Raw genomic sequence first — 23055 nt, 5'->3', positions numbered from 1 at the left:
TTTGGGTTTTTCGGTAAAGTCATGTAGGTAAAATAAAATAAATGAAAACAACTAAATTAAATCACGACGTTTTGGAGGCAACACAAGCTTCCATCTTCAGGTGGAACAGTCACAGCAAGATAGCTGCATCAAGTGGGGAGCTCTGAGACCCTCGAGCATATATACAGGTTAAGGGGGGTTGGGGGAGGAGCCAAGCAGGGGGCGATGGACGATGATGGCCTGCGAGGCTAAGTTAATGTCTTTTGTTATATTGAGGGTTCGGGGGAAGCGATGGTTCACTGCACGGGGGCAATGAAAAAATGGTGAAAAAGGCTGTGCGCTTATAAGGTATCTGAAGTTTTGACTTGGTTTATGACATCTTTCCAGTGGTTGCTTAATTTAAAACCATCCTCTCGGTTGACGTTGTGTCTATGTATATCTGGATGGCTTCATGGACAAATCTTTGGTAATAACCTGGAGGTTTGCATAGTACTTTGGTATCGGCTAAAACAATGTCATGATAACCCGCTGTGTTGAGACAATGATCAGCCACGGCCGAAGAATTCGTTCTGCCGTGTTTCAAATTGATTTGTGCTCGCGAATTCGGTCAGAAATATGTCGTTTCGTCTCCCCGATATAGCAGTCATCGCAGATACAACTCAATTTGTAAACACCGGGGTACTGTACGTCAGGAATGACATCCTTTACGGATGGGATCAGATCACGGATTTTGTGTACTGTATTGAACCGAACCTGGATCTTGTGTTTGTTTAGAATTTTGCAAATCTTTTTGGTAACGCCTGCTATGTATGGCAGTGTGATGATTTTGACCGGAGTGTCAAGTGGTTGTTTCTGTATGGTAGGAGAAACAGCTTGGCGGATGATGTGGTCAGAGTAACCGTTCATCTTGAGGGCTAGATGTACATGTTTTAACTCGCTGGTCAGGTGGTGTTGGTCAGAAATGCAATGAGCTCTATGGTATAATGTTTTGATGAGAGAATTATTTTGAGCCGGGTGGTGGTGGGAATCAGGCTTCAAGTAGGAATCTGTGTGGGTGGACTTCCTGTAAGCAGAATGTCCCAAGAGCCATTAGTTCTCCTCTCAAACAGAACATCCAAGAATGGCAGCTTGCCATCTTTTGCCACTTCCATGGTGAATTTGATGGATGGGTGTCTAGAATTGATGTGGTCTAGGAAATGGTTCAAAGCTGGGAGGCCATGTGGCCAAATGACGAAAGTGTCATCCACATATCTCTTCCACAGGGAAGGACGAAGGGTGGATGTCTGGATGGTGTCTGATTCAAATTTCTCCATAAAAACATTGGCTATCACTGGTGACAAGGGGGAACCGATAGGGGTACCCTCATTTTGTTTGTAGAAGGTGCCATTCCAGGTAAAGTAAGTGTTGGTGAGGCAGTGCCTAATCAGCGCAGGTACATCAGGGTTTAGTCCATGTTGGACCAAATCTTCAATTATTGTTGTGGTATCAGGTACTGGGACCTTGGTGAACAGAGAAACAACATCAAAGCTGACGAGGATATCTTCAGAAGATAGTACAATGTCTTTGACCATAGAAACCAATTGGGTTGAGTTAAGTACTGCTGAGGTTGTCTTGCCAGTGAAGGGGAGCAGAGTATCCGACAGAAAACGGGCTAGCTTGTAGGTAGGGGAGTTGATTGTGGACACGATGGGTCGTAGTCGGGTACCTTCTTTATGTATGTTGGGAAGACCATAGAATCTGGGAGGTCTTGCAGTGGATGATTTTAGGGAGTGACGTTTGGTTGGTTCGATTAGAGAAGTGGAACTAGTGATGATCTTGTTGGTTTTTATCGTTAGCCTGTTAGTAGGATCACTTTAAATTTTTGAGTAACTCCCATCATTGAGTAGGTCCTGGATTTTGTTGTTGTACGAGTTTTTATCCATAATGACAGTGGCATTGCCCTTGTCGGCCGAGAGGATGACTATATCATCCCTCTTTTTTTAAATTCGCGAGTTCAGAGCGTTCGTTTTTGCTAATATTGCTGACGGGTTTCTTGACATTTTTGAGAATAGTGGCTATTTCAGCTCTTGTAACGTCAGCTTGGATGTGTCCTATGCCTTTGAGGGCATGTTTCCAGCAGCCGACCTGGGGATTGAACCAGGGCCGGTAGGACGTCTGGGACCACAAGAGCATGCCAGGAGCGGCAAACCAAGCTGGCTGCAGCCTGGCACTGGCCAAGAGTGAAGTCTGTGGCTATCTGTTTACCCGGGTGGCTGCTTGGCTGCCCACGGATATCTCCCACTGTCCGAAGAGGGGTTAGCAGGCGAGGGGTGGAAACCCCGGAGGAGGAACACGGAGCACTCTGTGAAGCAGAGTTGCGTAGGGGAGGTGGATGAGCCGCCTTCCCCCATAGCTTCTGTGTGAGTCTCGGGAAAGTGGTCAGGACATTAGGTGTGATTGGATGTGTGTGGGTGATCTTGTGTTGATTCTTATTCGTTTGATGTTCTTTGTGGTAGCCTGCTCCCAGGCTATAACTCCTTTGCTTGGAGTTGTTGGTGTCAGCTCGGGTAGAAATTAAAGCTAACATCCCTAACAGCCAAGTCTCTGAGTGGTCTAACACCAGCTCCATGCGATACACCCCAACCGTCAGCCCTCCGTGGATAGGCAACGTGACAAACTCCGGTTAAACCATCACACAAACTGCGGTTAAACTATCACGCAATCGCTGGTTAAACCATCATGCAAACTCCGGTTAAACCATCACGTGAACTCCGGTTAAACCATCATGATACCTCTGGTTAAACCATCACACAAACTGTGGTTAAGCCATTACGTAAACTGCTGTTAAACCATCACGTGCACTCCGATTAAACCATCAACTGAACTCCGGTTAAACCATCACCTAAACTGCAGTTAAACTATCATGCGCACTCCGGTCAAACCATCACGGGAACTCCGGTCAAACCATCACGGGAACTCTGGTTAAACCATCACGCGCACTTCGGTTAAACCATCATGCGAACTGTGATTAAACTATCACGTAATCTCTGTTTAAACCATCATGCAAACTGCGGTTAAACCATCACGGTAACTCTGGTTAAACCATCAGGGGAACTCCGGTTTAAACATCACGTGAACTCCAGTCATCCTCGCAGTCGCTTTTGGTTAATCATTGAACAACGACGGTGATTACCGAATCGCTCGTTTTCAGATGTGCTTCTGTGGCCTTCTGGAACGCTTTTCCTTCTGATATTAGGAAGCCACTGGAGCTATGCACTTTCAAATCAGCTCGATTCAAAACTAATTTTTTAATAACTAATTTTTGTATTTTGTTGTCCTTCCCCCCCCCACACCTCCGATCAGCACGGTTGGCTATGTAAGATGCGAAAGATGTTCAACATACATATGTAGTGGCATTGTTGGGCGCGATGCGCGATCGCCACTACTCTTGGCCTGTAATACCGGCCCCGTGTCAACAGGGAGCGGACAAAGGGCCCAACTAGATTGCCTGGATTAAGTCGGGTCGTTGGGCTCAGGTGACTCCCAGGGAGGCTCGTGCAGACCCCAGACCCCCAAGAGGGGGCTGGGGGGGATGACGTCACACTCCAGGTCCCTCTCAAAGGTTCGAGAAGGAAGGCGTGACTAGGGGCGGAGAGAGCTGGGACTCTGAATTAAAGCCTGACCCCTGAACGGGTCCGGCTGTTGTTGTCCACTTGAAGATCTGAAGACGCCACCCTGAAAACCTGGAGCCAGGGGCAGGACCCGAGGACCTTGTCTGGGTCGGGTCAGCGTTAGCTTCCCGAGACCCCGTTAGCCAGAGGACCGACACTAGAGCTGTTCCTCAGTGTGTAGGGTACGCTAGCCCGGAGGACATACCTCCCTAGAGTATCGGGTGGAACGGGCCGTTACCTCTTTGTGTCAGAGACTGTTATCGTTATTGTTATAATAAACGTGTTGCCTCCAGAGAAGCTTCTCTCCATTTATACCCACTACACATACGTACAGCCCGCGTACAGCTGCTGGGATTGTGCCATCGGGTGGACTGTGAGAGACAGTGCCAGTTTAGTGAGTCCTTCATCCAGTTTAGGGAGTTCATCCAGATCGAGGCTGATGCTTATCATGAATATCCGTTTGGCATGTGGATCTATTCTAGTAAACATGATCATGAATGCACGTTCTCCTTTGTAAACGAGCTTGTGAGTGTGGTAGGTGCAGCGAAGACAAAGATCCCCCGTATAGCCTATAACAGACCGTTGGGGTAAGTGCTGTTAATGAGTAGCACTTATGAAGGCCGGTACAGCCCACGGCGGGGTGGGCGGCCAGCACCACGCCCGGTCGCCTTTGACTCCCAAATGGCGATATTTACACACCGCAGCAGATACTCATTTAAGGCTGAGTCCACCCAAGGGAGGCCCAGGAACCGGTTCGTTATTGGTGTCAACCGTGAGTGGGCCAACCGTTGGACCCCCCCCCCCCGCAAACATGCGCACGTGCGTCTACACACATCCACGTACACACGCGCCTGTTCACACCAGAGACACGCACGCACACGCCAAATTGAAGACAGGAGGAGAGACGAAAGGGCATCGTGAAGGCATGAGGCGGCCCAGCCGAACCCCCCTCCATTCCAAAACATCTTTTGGTTTGAGCCCGATTCCTGTCAAAGTGCGTTTTTTGTTGTTATTTTAGCAAGGGAGACATGCTTGGCTGCTCAGAATATTAAAATATTTGCTCCTCTGTCAGAGGTATAATGTTGGCTCTGCGTGGCCTCTCGGAAAATATGAGTTAACGTTACAGGCACGTTATTCAAGCTGAGCAACGGAACGCACGTGGCTGGGTTTGGGGAAGCTATGCGCTCGTGTGTGTGTCGGTGCGAATGTGCGTAGGTCTGTGTAACGTGTATCTGAAGCGGTCCTGGGTCACCCCTAGGTCAACTCAGCCTGAAATGAGTATCTGGTGCGGTATGTAAAAAACATCGCCACTGGGGAGACAAAGGCGGCCGGGTGTTGTGCTGGCCCACCCCTTCGTGTGCCGTGACGGCCTTCACAGCTGCTCGCTAACGCCACTGTTCAGGGTACACGGGGACGTTTGCCTTTGTTGTGCGTCCGTCCGTCTCAACAATGTCCCCGAAAACCTTTCACCAACTTGGACGAACATTTCAGGTTCTGCCCACGACCAGAATCGCTCGACTTCAGATGTTGTTTTGTTCTCCCCCCCCCCCCTCTCCATATGGAACACAGGTTCAGGGACAGAGTGGCACCGGGCCATTGCTTTGTTCTGCATGGAGCTATAACAGCACTGATTCATGATGGCCGTTTCCGCCAGAGGAACACACACACAAAGAATTAAAAATAAAATCGGCCAAATTTGCAGAAAACTCTTCAGTGTAATTTGTTTTCTTTTGTCATACCAAAATACCAACGGAAACTGCCTCATTCATCAGACCGCCCATCTCCGAGCGGCAATATTCTTCTTGAGCCGCGCGTGTTTGACGCGTTATTTATTTGCAACGGACAACTTAACGGGGCCTCGGACGGCTCCAAAATAACCACAATTGGCAGAACTGTGCCGAAACAACAACAAAAAGCTGCCAGAAGTTTGTGGATGAGCCCCGAGCGAGTTGACATGCGAGGGTGTTGCTGACTGTAGCTCTGTCTCAATCCGTGCCGGACGCGAGGTGGTGGCAGTGATGAAATGAGGGAACGGAAGTGTAGCCACTTTACGATCCTCCTACGAACCCGAGTTGGATTCCCTTTCGCGGCCAACGGCACCAGTGGCGATTATCGAAACCGGTCCTGGACTGCCCCTAGGTCGAACCGCCCCTAAGTTGACTCAGCCTCAAATGAGTACCTGGTGCGGTGTGGAGTAAGCATCGCCACTGGGAAGACAAAGGATGGGCGTGGTGCTGGCCACATCACCTACCTCGTGTGCCGTTGCGTGCCTTCATAGGTGCTTGCTACTCCCTAAAAGCACTTGTCCCACAACTCTGCTCGGGCTACGTGAGTGAGCTTTGTCATTTTTGTTTTGTTCGATGGTGATAAAAAGTTTGACATCTCCAAGTGCACGTGCGCGTGTGTGCGTCCGTGAAGCACGCAGCTCGGGGAAACCCAACGACCCCGTTCTGTGTCACGGTGTGGAGCCAACACATCCGAGAAAGACGCGAGTTTGTGGGGGCTAACGCTCCCCTCCTCCTCTCCCCCCTCCTCCTCCACCCCTTCTCGCCGGGCTGCCGCCGATCGTATGATCGGCCTCCCTGAACCAGCGTCCTCTCTGAGGGACATGGCTAGTGGCTGGCTCCCCACCGCCTGGAGTTATTCCACACACTCCCCACGTACTGTACACCACCACTAATGTGGAGGTGGCTGCGTGGACGCACGTGCCCGAGGAGCCGCACCTTCGTTCGCCACGGCTCGCGCTAAAAATAGCCGTATGAATATGCACTCGTCGTTCTCCCTGTGGGGTCGACTTTAATCCGCTGTGTAAGCATGCACGCGGGCACAGGCACGCGGGCTAAACGACGGCCGTATTGATGATAATATACACGCGCCCCACCGTTGATGGGATCGTCGCTACTTAAACACCCTGCGTAAAACGCGCTGTGTAAACACGCACGCGAGCGTCAGCGATCGTTTATGATTGAATACACGCGCGCTTCGCACGCACCTACTTACACCACACCTACGCTCTCCCCACACACAGAAATCACGCGGCGCCGATATTCTGAACTAAAGTTTATTAATGGCGCCAATATGCATTACCCGGAGGAGGAATATTTTGCGAGGAGAGCCTAGCGTAACTCTGCCTATGAACCCAATTACACAAACGTTCTACCACGTACTTCGTAGCTGTACTCACGGCGTTGGAAAGACGCTGTGAGAGTCGGAGGGAGAAGGACGAGAGACACCCTCGCTTATCACTGCCTCGTAGCAGCACTCACGGGCATCACACAGATGCTGCGAGCGGCTCAAGGAGGCAGGACAGCAGGGAGGGGTCTGGATCACCCGGAGGTTGAAGACAACTCAACTCACCTTCCCGGGGCACCAATCTTTATTCTCTAAACTTCAAAGGCCCAGGGTTACGTCATACCGCGCAGCCAATCGGGCGCTTACCCGTGCTTCCCGTCATCGTCCCCCTCCACCGTCTCTACCGTTGCCTAATTCCCTCACTTCAAAGGCCCTGGGGTGGCATTGTACTGCGCAGCCAATCACGTGCTCACCTGCGTCATCTACATGGAGGGTTACGGGGTCTGCTGCTGCTGCCCCTCACCCATTGTCCTCCCGTGCTCATTCATTCTAGCCCACTGGTCCACCCTCCGCCTCTCTCAGTATCGTAACTCATTGCGGTTGGCCTAGTGAACCTTTTCGTTCTGCGTCCATGCAATCTTTAGCCAATTTAGAGGCACCGCAATGTAACCTGTCCTGTGAGGGTTGGCCAATCTCCTGGCACCGGGAAACCATGGGACTCTCCCTCTAGGGGCCCTTCGGATTAAAACCCGATGTGCCAGGCAAGCCCCCGTCAGGACACTACGTGGGTGCGCTGTGTGTGGGTGTGTGTTTAGTGCGGGGGCCGGGAGGGGAATGCGGTGTTTGCGGAGTTGCTCCATGGTCGTGGCACCACAAGTTAAATTCCCGGATTGGCAGGGAGGCGAAAAGGCACAACGCGACCATTACACAATTCCTGCCTGCTCCCCCCCACCACTAAAGCGTCAGCATTTCCACTGGAGGGTGCTGACGCTTGATGCGAACCCGGTTGCACCTTCCACTGTGTGTGTGCGTTGTGTGTGTACTGTGTGTGCATGTGTACTGTTTGTGTGCAGTGTGTGTGCACTGTGTGTGCGCTGTATGTGCACTGTGTGTGGTGTGTGTGTATGGACAGCAGGATGTGAAGCTGAGTGGACTTGCCGAAGACTGGTACAGGCGGTGTCAAGATCGGCCTCTTTGGAGGAGGCTATTGAAGGATACTACTGGGCAGTTGGAGGCAGTCGACCTCCAAAAACAACGGAGGGCATAGGAGCGGATGCTCATAACAACGAGCGGAGCACCGGGCAGATAAAACGCAGCAAATTGGCACAGTAGGGAGCACAGCTGGTGCATCGGTCAGTGATGTCCCGTTACCTTCTTGCCAGCGGTCGTTCGACACTTTACACGGCCTTAAAGTACACCTGGCCTGGCAGAGGCATCGTGGTGACACCACCGTCACTTTGTGGCGAATGGCGGGTATTGGTATTATTTGTATATGTGTGTGCACCATCGAACAAAGACAGCGCATCGCGCACTTTCAGATGATCTTCCACAGCCGTCTGGAATGCTCTTCCTTCCGATATTAGGAAGCCACTGGAACTATGTACTTTTAAATCTAAATGAAAACTAATTTCTTTAGAACTGCTTCTTGTGTTTACCTTGATATACTTCTCCCCGCACCTCCAATTTGATACGGTTGGCTATGTATTCGACATACACACAGTACATATAAACAGCCTCCACTGAGATCCTAAATTCGAATCTGGGGTTTGGCCCCCGATTATTAAACTGAGTTCCCGTGTTGAGTGAGAGGATTGTGCTGGTTTGATCACCAGTGACTGCACTGAAAAGTTGGTTTTCCCACTAATTTGGCTCTGAGAATGAAAACTAAAATTGCCGGTTTTGTATGTATGTTGAACTTCTTTTGCACTGTATGTAGCCAACCGTGCTAATCGGAGGTGCGGTGTATGTGTAATGACGTGATGACACCTGCTGGCTGGGAAAGGGAAGCTCGGGTACAGGCACATTTAAGATAACATCCAATCGGAGAGGGAGAGGTATCTGGGGCAAAGGTAATTGGTGGGGTTGGCCGAGATGCTCCCGGAACCTGCTTGAAGGTTCCACGAGAGGGCGTGGCCGGAGGCGGGGCCTGGCCATGCCTGGGGGGATATAAGGGCGAGCGGACCCGGGGCTCGGGGTCCGGACTGCGTCGCTGCTCGCCGTCATCTCTCTCAGTCGTCCGGTCAAGTGGAAGATTTTTTGCGGGGTTTCCATCGCCATCCTCGTCACGCCGCCAGCTAGCAGCGCAGCCGAGTGAGGGCGGTGGGACCACGCCGAGTGATCGGCTGTGTGTAGCCATTAGAGATGTGAATATCTAAGTGTTGTACTCAGAGTGAGAAGGATAAGGCTGGCTTGTGTTGTCCCCGTGTGACAAATAAAAGTACCCTCGAAACGACGTGTTGCGGAAGTCACTTATTACATATTCGCACCGTACGTAGTCAACTGTGCTAATCGGAGGTGCGGTGTATGTGGAACTTCATTCGCACCATACATAGCCAACCGTGCTAATTGGACGTGCGGGAAGTGCAGTGGTTAGCACGCCGTGCTGCGAACCCGGCGACCCAAGTTCAATTCCCGCTTACGGCCAACATCGTTAAACAAAAATCTGAACCGGTTCTAGGCTCTCCCCTAGGTCGACTCAGCCTGGTGTGGTGTGTAAACATCGATACTGGGGAGACAAAGGCGGCCGGGGGCTGGTTCTGGCCACCCACCCCCTCGTGTGCCGTGCCGGCCTTCATAGGTGCTGCTACTCGCTAACAGCACTTGCCCCAAGTGTTAAAGGCTATATGGGGCATCTTTCTCTTCGTTGCACCTACCACACTCACGAACTTATTGACAAAGGAGAACGTGCATTCGTTCTCATGTTGCGCTATCATTTGTGCTAGCCAGGTCGATTTTGAAAAAGAGCCAGAGCTCAGTGGGGCCTTACCTGGTAACAATAAAAAAGTTACTTCGTAAAGACGCCCTTCTACCCCCACCGCGTCTTCTAATATTGTTCAAATTACAAGACGCATTCCCCCCCGAGTATTTTACAGCACAAACGTTTGGTAGTGCGTCTTTTACACTGTTTGTGTGCGTTTGAATGCGTTAACAGTGATGATCTTCCAAGCAAAATGCTGAGGGAGGGTGGCATTTGAGCGCAGACTGCCCTGTATAATAAGTCTAGACCAGTGAATGGGTCCCGCAGGATTGAAAGGATGCCCTGGTGGTCCCCCTCTTTAAGAAGGGGGACCGCACAGACTGTACCATCTACATGGGCATCTCTGTCCTCAGTGTGCTGAGAAAGGTCCTGGCAAGGATTATTCAATATCGCCTTGCCAGGCAGGCTGAGGAGAGGCTTGCGGAGCCCCAATGCGGTTTTAGGAAAGGGCGGTCCTGCACAGATGCCATAGTTTCTGTCCGTCTGCTACAGCAGAGGTGTAGGGAATTCCAATAGGACATACAGCTCTGCTTTATTGACCTGGTCAAGGCCTATGATAACATCAGTAGACCTGGGTTCCTGATGGTATTATTAAGGACCTTCATGATGGTGGGCAGGCCCGGCTCGTGAAGGACGCTACTGGGCAGTTGGAGGCAGTCGAGCTCCAGCAACAACGGAGGGCGGAGAAGCGACGCTCACAAGCGGAGCGCCGTGTGGCGAAAACACAGCACGTTGGCACAGTAGGCGGTACATTTGGTGCATCGGTCAGTCATCTCAGTCGGTCGACCGATGGCACTTGGGTCTGTCCCGTGACCTGCTGCCAGCGGGCATTCCGACATTTTACGTGGCGTGAAGGCGCACATCGCCTGGCACAAGCGCCGTGGTGAAGTCACCGCCACTTAGTAGCGAATGGCGGTTGCTGTTTTGATTTAAAGCTTTCGTGACTGCAGTAATTCATATTCTTAGTTCTTTTGGTAAAGTCACGTTGAAGGGAAACAATAAAAATATATATAAAACAATACCTAAAGAACTAAGAATATGGCGGTTGTTGTTCACAGATTTGCATAACGTCATTGATAATGTGCAAAAGTCTGGGATGCGCTTTAATTTTATAATCCGGACAATACAGAAACAATCCCACTCATGCTGTGCGACTACTCAACACCTGCAGTGAAAACTTAAATATATTTTTTATCTTACCAGGTAAGGCCCACCGAGCTATATAGCTATTTTTCAGAAGCGACCTGGCTATTACAAATGATAGCCCAACGAAGTGGCTTATCAAAATGTGGACATTTAGAGCTGCCAAATACACTAAACGCGTGGCGTTGACTCTAAATGTGGAGGAAACAGCGGAGAACACGGAGAAAAATCCAAGTGACCACGGGGAGAGACATGCAACTCCAAATAGACATCAAGCATCAGGGTTGTGATCGAACCCACGGCCTCCTGTATACCAGGCGAGGTATTTAACGTCTTGCCTGCATCTCACATCAGGTGACCGACTCTGCTGCACGGGTCAGATGTGTTTGTAGAGGTCGCATGATCGGCATGTCTACCTCTGACCTCACGAGTCAAAACACCACGAGTCTCGATGGGACACCACCTGGTGATGAAGGGATGATGATGATAATGAAATTCATGCTGCAAGCAATAAAACACAGTTATAAATTTATAAGTTTATTAAGCTTAAGGAGGAACAAAAAGTAAAACCAAAATTATCTAAAATAATATGAAGGAAAAAAATAACTCAAGCACAGGTTTTTGAAAGGGCAACTCAAGCCCAGGTGTAAATGTGTAGGGGGGAAGGTATGCAACTGGAACGTTCCAGACTGCTGTCGCAGTGCCCCCTCACTGCCAACACGTGGAATGATAAGCGCACCCCTAACCACCCGGAGGAAGCGATAAATAAAAACGGTAACCTGAGAAAAATCAAAAGCACGCTCGCAAGACCATCGGACGCAACCCGTGGCCAGTGGGTCGTGATGGCACCGGTTTTGTTGTTGAGATGTGAGCTACCGCATTGCGAGTGAGTGCATCTCCGCATGATCCTCACCCTGTCATCACAGCGGCTCCCATCAATTACCGCTCGGTAGAGACACTTTTTGTGTTGTGGCTTCACGCGCACGAGCGAGCGAAGAATCCCCCAAAACCGCACTGTCCACAGGGGTGTAAATCAATCACACTGCGTGGTTCACTCCCAGCGCCCTGGCACTGAAGTGCATTTACATCTGACATCTTGGCGTCGAAACGTAGGGCTAACCCACCGCCCCCCCCCCCAAAGCGAGGCGCCCAGGGCAGTCACCCTGATTCGCTGGACCCTAGGGGCGGCTCTGAGGTTGAGCGCGTAGCTCGTCTGGCTGTTGCGCAAGCAGCGAGCCCTCATCCTCTTCTTCTGTTGTACGGCAGCTGATGTAGATGCCGAGCAACAGCTGCAATTTCACATTCACTGTGGTCCAAGTCACCTGAACGTACTTTTCACTGCTGTCCGTGTTTGTATTATTCGTTGTTGTAGCGTTCTGATCCCTTACCCCTAGTGGACATCTTGAAAAAAAGAGCTTCATAGCTCATCGGATTCTTCCTCCAGTATACATATTCTGATTCTGAACTGCGTCAGGAGCGGCGGAGTAGTGTATCACCGTGATGTCTCCTTATTTTGCGGATCGGGGCGTTATTGCGTCCTTATACGTCGTGCGGCTCTGTTCTGGATGACCAGGGTCGCCAGACTACTAGATAGTTTATACTTTTCTATTTGTGCATCATCAGGTATCCGCATCTGCTGCTGCCATGGTTTGTGCAGTGATTGATGCGGTTTACAGGAGGACCGTGAGCTTCGTGGAAGATTTAAACCCAGGGGATCTTCTGTGTTTGGGTCTTTGACAAGGCAGATGATCCTGGGGTTTAGGTCTCTCACGAAGCTCGTGGCCCAGTGAGCAAGTAGGCCTCTCGGGAGCCTCTGTCTGCAGGAGAGGGCCCGACTTGACAAGCACGTCTATACCCAATGCTTGAAAGTGCTCGGATAGCAGCAGCAGCATCAGCAGCAGCATCAGCAGCATCAGCGGCAGCATCAGCAGTATCAATGGCATCAGCAGCAGCGGCATCAGCAGTGGCATCAGCAGCGGCATCAGCAGCAGCATCGGCAGAAACATGAGCAGCAGCAGCAGCAGTCATGTACATCAACGGATGCATACATTCTTACACTTAGAGAATATCTGACACACACGGTGCTTTTTTGCAAAAATAATGACTTAACTTTGCATTAGCCAACTTAACACAAGTGAAAAAAAACCGTATAAAAAATTTCCCAAGGTAAAACAAAAATAGGCACTTCAATCAGAATAGCAAGAACACAATCCCATGACTCTCCATTGAATGAGAAACTCGTCACAGACACAACAGTGCGTGCAGGCTGGAAACAAATAGGAATTGTACCACGCGAAACTATTCGTTTTGATTGGCAACAGGTGCTACTGTGACCTCTACATCAGTTCTCCTATCATGCCTTGCATGCACAGGGCATCACCATGTCATGTGAATAGTCTATACCCATATAGTCACTTGCCACATGACATGGTGATGTCACACCTCCGATTGGCACAGTTGGTTACGTGCAGTGCTAAAGTACAACATATGTACATACACTGCACCTATGATTAGGACGGTTGGCTGCGTACGGTGCAAAAGAAGTTCAACATACATACACCGCACCTCCGATTTGCCCGATTGGCACGGTTGGCTATGTACGGTGCAAAATAAGTTGTTAATCTCACGGTGACGAGATGTTAATTTCCTCGCCGGGTATGCAGGAGGTCGCGAGTTTGATCCCGACCCTGATGCCCGCAGTATATTTGGAGTTTGCATGTTCTCCCCATGGTCGCGTGGACTTTTATCCGGGTCCTCCGGTTTTTACCTCCACATTTAGAATCAACGTCACACGTTTGGAATATTTGGCTAATACTATACATTTCCACATGATTGGCCACTTCATTGAGCTATGACTTGTGGCCAAGTCGCTTCTGAAAAAGAGTTATGTAGCTCAGTGGGCAAAATCTAGTAAAATAAAAAAAGTTTAGTTTTAAAATAGTTTAGTTCCACAGTGTCTCACTAAAGTTAACAATGAAGTCAGCTTACGAAAGTTTTAAAGACATGAGCGAAACATTTACAAGGAGGAAGCGGTTCAAGAACTCTGCTAACTCTTAAAACAAGGAAGTACACTCAGCTGCAATCAGCCTCGAAAAATCGCCAGGCAAAGCCGGAGCCCAATGCTGCCCAGAAATACTCACCAACTCACATCTGCTCATTCGGAATTATGCGATATTTCATTAACTTTAGTCCCGACTCATTTCCCGTTCAAACGTACAGTTCCAACTTAATAGCCTGCGGTACTTGAGATTTGGCAGAACTGCAAAAAAAATCAGGGGGGTGAATCTTCCTGGAAAGAGGTGAGAGGGTGAGGAGGAGCAGGGCGAGGGTGAGGAGGAGGTGAAGAGAGGGGCAAGGGTGAGAAGGGTGAGGATGAGCAGGGTAACGGTGAGTGGAGTCAGGGTGAGGAGCAGCGGGGTGAGGGTGAGAAGGGTGCAGGTGAGGAGGAGCAGTGTGAAGGTAAGCGGGATGAGGGTGAGCAAGGTGAGGGTGAGCGGGGCGAGGGCGAGCGGGGTGAGGGTGAGCGGGGTGAGGGTGAGTGCGGTGCTTGCGACCGCATTCCTGTCGAGCGGAGTGGCAGCCGTGCGGAGCGCTGGCACCAGCGCCACCAGCGTCCCACTAGGCGCTGGCCAGGCGAGAGTAAGCGTGGTCATCCTTGATGAGGCCTGCAGGTGCGGTCACGCGCACAACAAACACGATGGCACAACGAGACGCGCGTTAACGACGACCACGAGTAACGGCAACCAACCTAGCCAACCGTGATAATCGGAGGTGCGGAGGAAGAACAAACTAAACAGAAAAAGCAGTTCCAAAAAAAATTGTTTTCAATCTAGATGATGATTTAATAGTGCGTAGCTCCGAGTGGCTTCCTAATATTGGAAGAGCGTTGCAGATGGCCGCAGAAGCACATCCGAAAGTGCCATGCGATGCGGTGACCGTCTTTGTTCGATGGCCAGCCAAAAGTCGATGCTGCTGTGTGGATGACCGTAGTTTGCGATTTAATGGTTTCTGCTCCTTGATGAGATCAGCAAAGTATTGTGGTTAAATGTCGCAAGCACTTCGTGTGTAATAAATTCAACCTCATAATGTATTTGTTGTCTTAAACTAACCACACGGAGACGTCTGCTGGAGGCAACGCATCTATTGAACAACTCTTAACACTCTGTAAACACTACTCTGTTAAACAGTACTCTGTTACAAACTACTCAACACGAAGGGATACGGCCCCTTTACCCGATAGCCTAAGGGAGCGACAGCCTCCCTTCGAGCGTGTCCTACACACGCCGGGCTACGCTACATGCCGACCCCTTGCCCCGGCTCCACGGGAAGGCTGGACCGACCGACCCACTCGGGGTACGGGACTAGCCCTGGTCCACTGGAACCCCGGCTCTACTCAGAGCCTCGGGGAGGGTTCAGGGTGTCCTACGCTACCTCGGGTTCGCTACAACCGGCTCTAACGAGAGCCTCGGTTGAGCGTCCCCGGGTACTGGTCCAGCCTTCAGGTCTTCAGATGTGTTCAAGCTTGAGTTGGCGAACACTCCTGACCGTCCCGAGGGCTGGCCTTTTATCCCCAGGTCGGGGTCACCCCTCCCCTCATGACCCCCCCCCCCAGAACCTTCTGGAAGGTCTTAGAGGGCCTTAATTCTTAAGGGGTATTACGAAGTGGTGGGGGCCCCCATCCCCCTCAGCCCCCAGCCCCTGGGGGGTCTGGGGTGTCAACCTCTGGTCACGGAGGGGCGGGGGTTTTACCTTCGGTCAGCCCCTACCCACCTCGCTCTCTCGGCTGCCCCCTGTTGGTCCGTGAGCGTGGCGGCAGGTCAGCTGCCTACAGCGCCTTATTATGGCGCATGGATTTTTCTCCGGGTCCTCTGGTTTTTCCCTCCACATTTAGAGTCAACGTCACACATTTAGATTATTTGACTGCTATACATTTACACGTGATAAGCCACTTGGTTGAGCTATCATTTCTGATAGCCAGGTCCCTTCTGAAAAATATATATAGAGCTCAGTGGGCCTGACCTGGTAACATGAAAAGTTTCATAGTTTATTAACAGTTGAATTTTGTGCGTGGTTGCCATTTATTATGCTCAGTCTGCGCTAGCCACTGTAATGCGCACCGACGCCAAACGTTATCGAGGGTGATATGGGCACGTAAAATAAAATAAATAAAAATGTCATCGCTCGACCGATGACCACATCCATACAGCAGGCTATGGTCACACGCTGGAGGTTGGCTCCACGATGGAAAACGTGGACTCGAATCCCCTGGAAGGCTAATGGTGGGGGGGGGGGTGTCGGCGATGAGGAGAGTCTTTTTCTTTCTGACACCGTTTGCTTTGTTATTCACGACGGAGATGGTCGTCTGGTTCTCCGAAGGGCAGTTTGGCGGCGTTGCCAAGTGAACGAAATTCAGCAGCCGTGGGCTGAGGTGCACGTGCTCGGCTCGTCCGCATTTCCCACGTACAGATTGGCAGAGGCGAGATGCATCATCAGGATGCTCGACGCTAATGTGGAGGTCTCCTGCGGTCCTCACGACCGGGTGACTCGGTCCTCACGACCGGGTGTCTCGGTCCTCACGACCGGGTGTCTCGGTCCTCACGACCGGGTGGTCTCGGTCCTCACGACCGGGTGACTCGGTCCTCACGACCGGGTGACTCGGTCCTCACGACCGGGTGACTCGGTCCTCATGACCGGGTGACTCGGTCCTCACGACCGGGTGACTCGGTCCTCACGACCGGGTGACTCGGTCCTCACGACCGGGTGACTCGGTCCTCACGACCGGGTGACTCGGTCCTCACGACCGGATGACTCGGTCCTCACGACCGGGTGACTCGGTCCTCACGACCGGGTGTCTCGGTCCTCACGACCGGGTGACTCGGTCCTCACGACCGGGTGTCTCGGTCCTCACGTCCGGGTGACTCGGTCCTCACGACCGGGTGACTCGGTCCTCACGACCGGGTGACTCGGTCCTCACGACCGGGTGTCTCGGTGACAAGGCGGGAAGCTCTCACCTTGTCTAGACGCAGCTACACTAAGAAAGGAAAAAAATGAAGATCGAAAACTCATTTTTTTACAACTGCTTTTGTGTTTAAATTGTTGTCCTTCCCCACCCGCACCTCCGATTAGTACTGTTGGCTACGTTATGGTCCCAAAGAAGTTCAACATGAATACATACATATGTTGTGTGTCGCAGGCTGTGCAACTACATTTTAAAGCTTTGTTCATTGGAAAATAAAGCATTTGAAAATATTCCTTCGAATGCCGCCACCACGGCACCACGGTACCACGGCACCGACGTTCAATGATGCGTGAACGAATTTTTATTTTTATTTGCGGAGGTAAAAATGGCGAGCGACATCACCTGACTGCCACGACGACTGATCTACCCGTGATTTATTCAAATCTGCTTTCTCGTTCAACACAAGATTTTGTGACAACCTCGGTGCGACTACGCAAGAGCTCCTTAAAATCCCACAAAACGCTGGCACTGCGACTTATCAACGACCAGATGTGTGCTCTGCCAGACGACGGTGTGCAGCAGTCGAATAACAACGAGAGAGACATTCACCGTATTTCTTTCGGATCTCGTCGTGTCTTGCCTTACGATCGGCCCGCCTGTCAAAACACACGCACGCACACCACACGAAGGATGCGGGTTTACTTAAAAGAATACGAGAGACTATTTTAAATGTTTGAAAATCAAACCTCCTCACCAAACCATAGTAATTCGTAGTCTGTGTCAAATTTGGCAAAAAATAACACTGCAAAGAGGGGGTGCTGCAAAAAAAAGCACTGTAAATAATTATTCATAGATGTTCATTCCCCAGCTGTATATTTGGATTTTGTGTGTCTCTCTCAGCCTCTCTCCCTGTGGTCACGTGGATTTTTATCTGGGTCCTCTGGTTTTCCCCCTCCATGTGCAGAATCGTCACGCGTTTAAGAGTATTTTCCACGTGATGATAAGCCCACTTCGTTCAGCTATCATTTGTGATAGCAAGTTCGCCTCTGAAAAAGAGCTATATAGCTCAGTGGGCATTAGTTTTATAGTTCAGTTTACTATTTCTATTCCTACTATTTATTTTTATTTTACTAGGTAAGGCCCACTGAGCGACCTGGCCACAAATGCTAGTCCAACTAAGTGGCATATCAGCACGTGAAAATGTATAGCAGCCAAATACTCAAAATGCATATTTCTAAACGTGGAGGGAAAAAACGGAGGACCCGGAGAAAAATCTATGCGACCACAGGGACAGCATGCAAACTCCAAATATACAGCAGGCATCAGGGTTGGGATCAAAAGCACAACCTTCTGTATACCAGGTGAAGTAGTAACATCTCACCACCGTGGTCATGTGAAAAGTTTGAGGTCAAGATTTTCTCAACCCCGCTCATTGGATGAGTGCGCTTTTACGCCACCATCTTAATCAGCGATGGATGTGATGATTTCCACATCGCTGTAACACTTGTAAAAATCCTGCCCGGTTAAAACGCCAATTAAAATATTGCAAAGCGCGCAACGACGCGTTGATTTGTCGTGCAAAACGTCTTGCTACGCTCGCAACGCGGACAGTCGCCCATGAAGAAATCGGTTGCCTACGATCCGTCTTGATTTCAATGTCACCAGTTCTCTCAAATCGCTGCAGCTGCTAGAGGCAACACATTCACCACTTCATAAATAAAAACGAGAGAACCGACTCTTGGAATCAAACGCCGATCGCGAACTGCCAACAAATTTAGCGGTTTGTTGCGCGGTGACGAGTTCACGCGAGTCGGCATGCGACTACCGATGCCGGCTGCCCGCATGCTGGAGGGGACGAGGGCGGCGAGGGGCAGCCATACCTCTCCTCGCTCTGCGCGCGCCGCTCCTCCTGCTGCTGGTGGAGGCGTTCATCCTCGCGAGTCGGGCCGCTGTGGGGGCGCAATCGCACCGCCACCACGCAGCACACCACCACCACGCAGCACAGACACAGCACACCGCCACCACACAGCACAGAACGCACAGCACACCGCCATGCCACCAGACAGCACACCTCCACCACACAGCACACCGCCAGACATACAGCACACCGCCACCACACAGCACAGACACACAGCACACCGGGCGGTCACACAGCACACCACCACCACACAGCACACCGTCACAGTCCACCACACAGCACACCAGTCCACCACACAGGACACCGCACCAACACGCAACGAAATTATTCACTTGGAAACATTTATGTTGTTTCACATCACACGTACTGAAATTGTGGACATAGTAGGATGCAAAATATTCGTGCATTAACAACTGTTAACACATGTGCAAACAGGGCTGCCATTCACCATAATGCTCATCCATTGGTCACTTAAGACTCCAATTAACTGGGTCTCCCATTCACCACGACAGGGTCTCCCATTCAGCAATTGGGGCTCCCAATCACCGTGACTGAGGCTCCCACTCATTGTGACTGATGATGCCATTCCCTGTGCCTGAGGCTCCCATTCACTGTGACTGATGCTCCCATTCACTGTGACGGGGTCTCCCAATCACCGTAACTGGGTCCCCTATTCACTGTGACTGATGCTCCGATTCAATGTGACTGAGGCTCCCATTCACTGTGACTGGGTCTCCCAATCACCCTGACTGAGGCTCCCATTCACTGTTACTGAGGCTCCCATTCAATGCGAGGCTCCCATTCACTGCGAGGCTCCCGTCCCCTGTGTCACTCGACATCACCTTTTGCGGGAGCGGCAACAGCAGTAACAGCAGGTGGCCAGGCCCAAGAGGAGGATGCCTCCCACCACCGACATGGCGATGATAAGAGCCTCAAAGTTCACTGCGGACACAGCAATGGCACACGTGCACGCAATGCCACGTTATTTATAGTAGACTCAATTATCCACGTTAATCACTGGGAGGATGGCCACGGGAAAAAAAAATTCGCCGATAATCCAAAAATATACATTTTCCTTAGATCTCTATACCAAAAACCACTTATATCGGTGTACATTATGTTTAAGTTTCTCTGCCATCCCACAGTTTCTCAATTAAAACCAAACAAAATAAATGATCGGATAAAGCACTCAAAACGAAGCACAACTGACAACTCTTTCGGTTTAGAATGAATACTCACGATCGACCGGTCGATGCCCGTGCTCATTGATAACACTTTCCTACGCCTGCGCAGTGGATAACAGCAGAGCCATGCCAATCAACGTCAATCAAACTCCGCCCACTGTTGTAAAGATATGGCAACTACTGTACTGTAAAGGCAATCACGTAGATTTCGGATTAACTAGATCACATATTTGTTCGGTTTAAGCACGTGACTTGAAATCAACTTTTCCAAGAATAACAATGTATAACTGTTTTTAGATGATTAATTTGGGCTTCATGGAAAATTTACGAGTTATTCATTTATCTTGACTTAAAGCTTTTGTGACTGCAGGAATTCATACTCTTTGGGTTTTTCGGTGAAGTCACGTAGATAGAAAAATTATTTTAAAAATCACGATGTTTTGATCGCAACACAAGTAATCATCTTCAGGTGAAAACAGTACAGCGAGAGAGCTGCTGAAGCAGGATGTTTTTAGGCCTGAGATGGGTGCATCCCAAAGGTAAGTGGGCGGGGTTAGAGACGGTATTTGCATGGAAATGTATGATCGGAGGGCGCCCTGAGGCTGTGGCCATTATATTGAAAGAAATTATCATGTCAATGTATTGTGAGAACGGAGGGCGCCCTGAGGCTGTAAAGGTAGCCATTGTATTGTGAAAAAACGAGAGCCACCGCCAACATCGACGGAAAGGAGCATTAGGTGACTGTGCTAGGAAGACATCCAGCCTGTCAATGCAAAGACCTCCAACCTGGCAATGCAACTCATAGAGTCGGAAATAACTGCTAACATCGGCAGGTAGGATGAAAACATCAGAGCCAGTTATGACTGTAACTGACTAATACCCATCTGTACCCATCTTCTCGGTTGAAATTGTGCCTGTGTTTATACATCTGGATGGCTTCATTAACAAATCTTTGTTGATAGCCAGTGGGTTTGCATAGTACCTTCGTCTTGGAGAAATCAATTTAATGTGGGCCAACAGCATTAAAACAATGATCAGCCACGGCAGAGGTGTTGGTCCTACAGTGTTTCAGATCTGCCTTGTATTCACGAACATGGTCTGAGACATGTCGCTTAGTTTCCCCAATGTAACTACTGCCCGCAGGCACACCAACTCACAGGAGGCCGCCTCAAATCCTTATTGGCAAAATCCATAAAATCCTTATTGGAAAAATCCATAAAATCCTTATTGGCAAAATCCATAAAATCCTTATTGGCAAATCTGTGCTATACTTAGCTAATTCATTATCCCCATTGTCAAATCCAAGCAAGCTAAGGCATCCATCTACAGTTAATCATCGATTATCCAGTGCACGGTTATCCAGCTGCTTCCAACATTATCCGGCGGTCAGGTGTCAATCCGGTAACACCGCTCCAAAGGCTGTAACCTAGTCAAGTGATTGGCACCGTATGCGTGACGACAAAAGCAGCTTTGCTTGATTTCAACATTAAATATTATATACAGTACATTATACACTACATATAAACAATGAAAATACTGCACGTGTGTACATCACCCCATGCAGAATCTTCGAGATTGGAGTGGTAAGTACAGTACAGTAAACACAGTAACTTTTTACAGGATATAAATTTTTGTCTATTTGTATGTTTACTTGTGCAATTTGAACATCGTAAACAAATTTAAAAGACAAAAATAATATATAAACGACACCTAACAACAATGTTATGAAAGATTGTGCAAAAATAAGCTACTTTAAATAATGATTGAGTGATTATGCGGCGTTTTTGAAAATCCAGAACCCTGGCAACGGTGAGAGAGAGGGCGGGTGAGGACATGGCCCTTGGGTGAACCCGGGAGGACACGTACCCAGACGAGGTGGAAGGGGCTACCCCCCAAAGGGGGTGAGAGGGGCACGTGATGGGGAACCAGAACCCTCGAGAAGAATCTGGAATGGGGCGGATAAAAGCCTGGTGCGGAGAAGTAGGCGGGGTTGTCGTTGTTGCTGTCCCAGGAAATGGAATCCGTCAGCGAGGTCCTCGGTCTTCGGGCGCCGGACAAGCCGTCGAGAGCCGGGCAGCGTGTTAGCTGACCCGGCCGATTATATAGTGTCCCCGTGTGTGGTTATGTAGCTATCTGTGGTGGTCACCACCCTTAGTTGTTATCCCGTTGAGTGTAGACTTACCTGTTGTGTTAATAAATAAAATGTGTTGCCTCCAGATTCAAGTGTGCGCTTTAATGGAACCCAACACACTTGTATCGAGAGTTCGATGTTAATGTGCAACGTTACTGGGGGACGACTGCTGCTTGGTGTGTGGTCTGGGACTGTTTTGGTTTTGGTCCTCGCCAAATGCTTGATAAACCAGACCTATATAATGAATTTGTTTATCATTAATTTACATTCCGTGACTTGCTTACAATTTTCTTTATTTTGCACTCCTATCACGTGTTATTGTATCGTTTGCTGTTGTAATTTGCTGACCTGCCCATGCTGGACATTTGTGAACAAAGGGGTTTCATAGCTTTACTGGATTCCTCCTTTAGTCTAAATAGAGACTCTGATTCTGTAAACCCAATTGAATAAATGTGGAAAATTCTGACGAAAAAAAGGCTAATTTAGAGCATGATGTCAGCTCAAACTATAGCCTCCTCTTGTGAAGGAAACCACGGAATCTCGAATTCCAAAGGTGAAGCAGACTTGGCGCGTAATTGTATCACAGCAAAACGCTCCGTTATCCGGCATCTGTCATAGACGGTAATGACTCTTCCTTCACGTATCCGGACAAAATTCCGACAGACATCCGGTATCTTCCCATGCCGCCTATTGTAGACCCGTTGTTATTGTTGTTGTTTATGGGAGCTTCAGGATACTGCCGAGTGGTGGCGCTTGCCGAAGAATGTAGTACAGTACTGTACTACCGTATACAGTACTCTACATGGCCCCATTGCTTCTCTGCAATCAACTTAGAATGCTCTACAACTGACTGGTGAGTACATCTGTAAAATAGTATGTTATTTCTTACGTCCTTGTTAAAATTTAGGCTTAGTTCATTTTTGAAGAGTTTTATGCACTTGGAAAATTTGGTGAACCATGAGTACTGTACAACTCTCAGATAACTGGCACGTTTGATTAACCGGCACCCTCTATCCCCCCCAATGGATGTCGGATAAATAGA

The 23055-nt window shown here is 49.7% G+C and overlaps 1 protein-coding gene across 1 annotated transcript in view; it reads right to left on the bottom strand.

Moving 5' to 3' along the window:
• Nucleotides 1–11337: 11337 nt before the first annotated feature.
• The window catches only part of LOC116954644 (pituitary tumor-transforming gene 1 protein-interacting protein-like), a 64041-nt gene continuing 52323 nt past the window's right edge, over nucleotides 11338–23055 (bottom strand). Inside the window, exons 4-7 of the mRNA XM_032975317.2 lie at nucleotides 19541–19640; nucleotides 18661–18729; nucleotides 17390–17436; nucleotides 11338–14486 (exon numbers count right to left, since the gene is read on the bottom strand). Of these exons, the coding sequence (XP_032831208.1) occupies nucleotides 14440–14486; nucleotides 17390–17436; nucleotides 18661–18729; nucleotides 19541–19640 (263 nt within the window). The 3' untranslated portion in view covers nucleotides 11338–14439. The remainder of the gene's footprint in view (nucleotides 14487–17389; nucleotides 17437–18660; nucleotides 18730–19540; nucleotides 19641–23055) is intronic.

This window comes from Petromyzon marinus, chromosome 56, assembly GCF_048934315.1.
Source record: "Petromyzon marinus isolate PM22_M1 ecotype Great Lakes invasive population chromosome 56, UKy_Petmar_22M1.pri1.0, whole genome shotgun sequence".
Classification (NCBI taxonomy): domain Eukaryota; kingdom Metazoa; phylum Chordata; class Hyperoartia; order Petromyzontiformes; family Petromyzontidae; genus Petromyzon; species Petromyzon marinus.
Note: the sequence above shows the minus strand (reverse complement) of the source record. Positions and strands in the feature narration are given on the sequence as shown.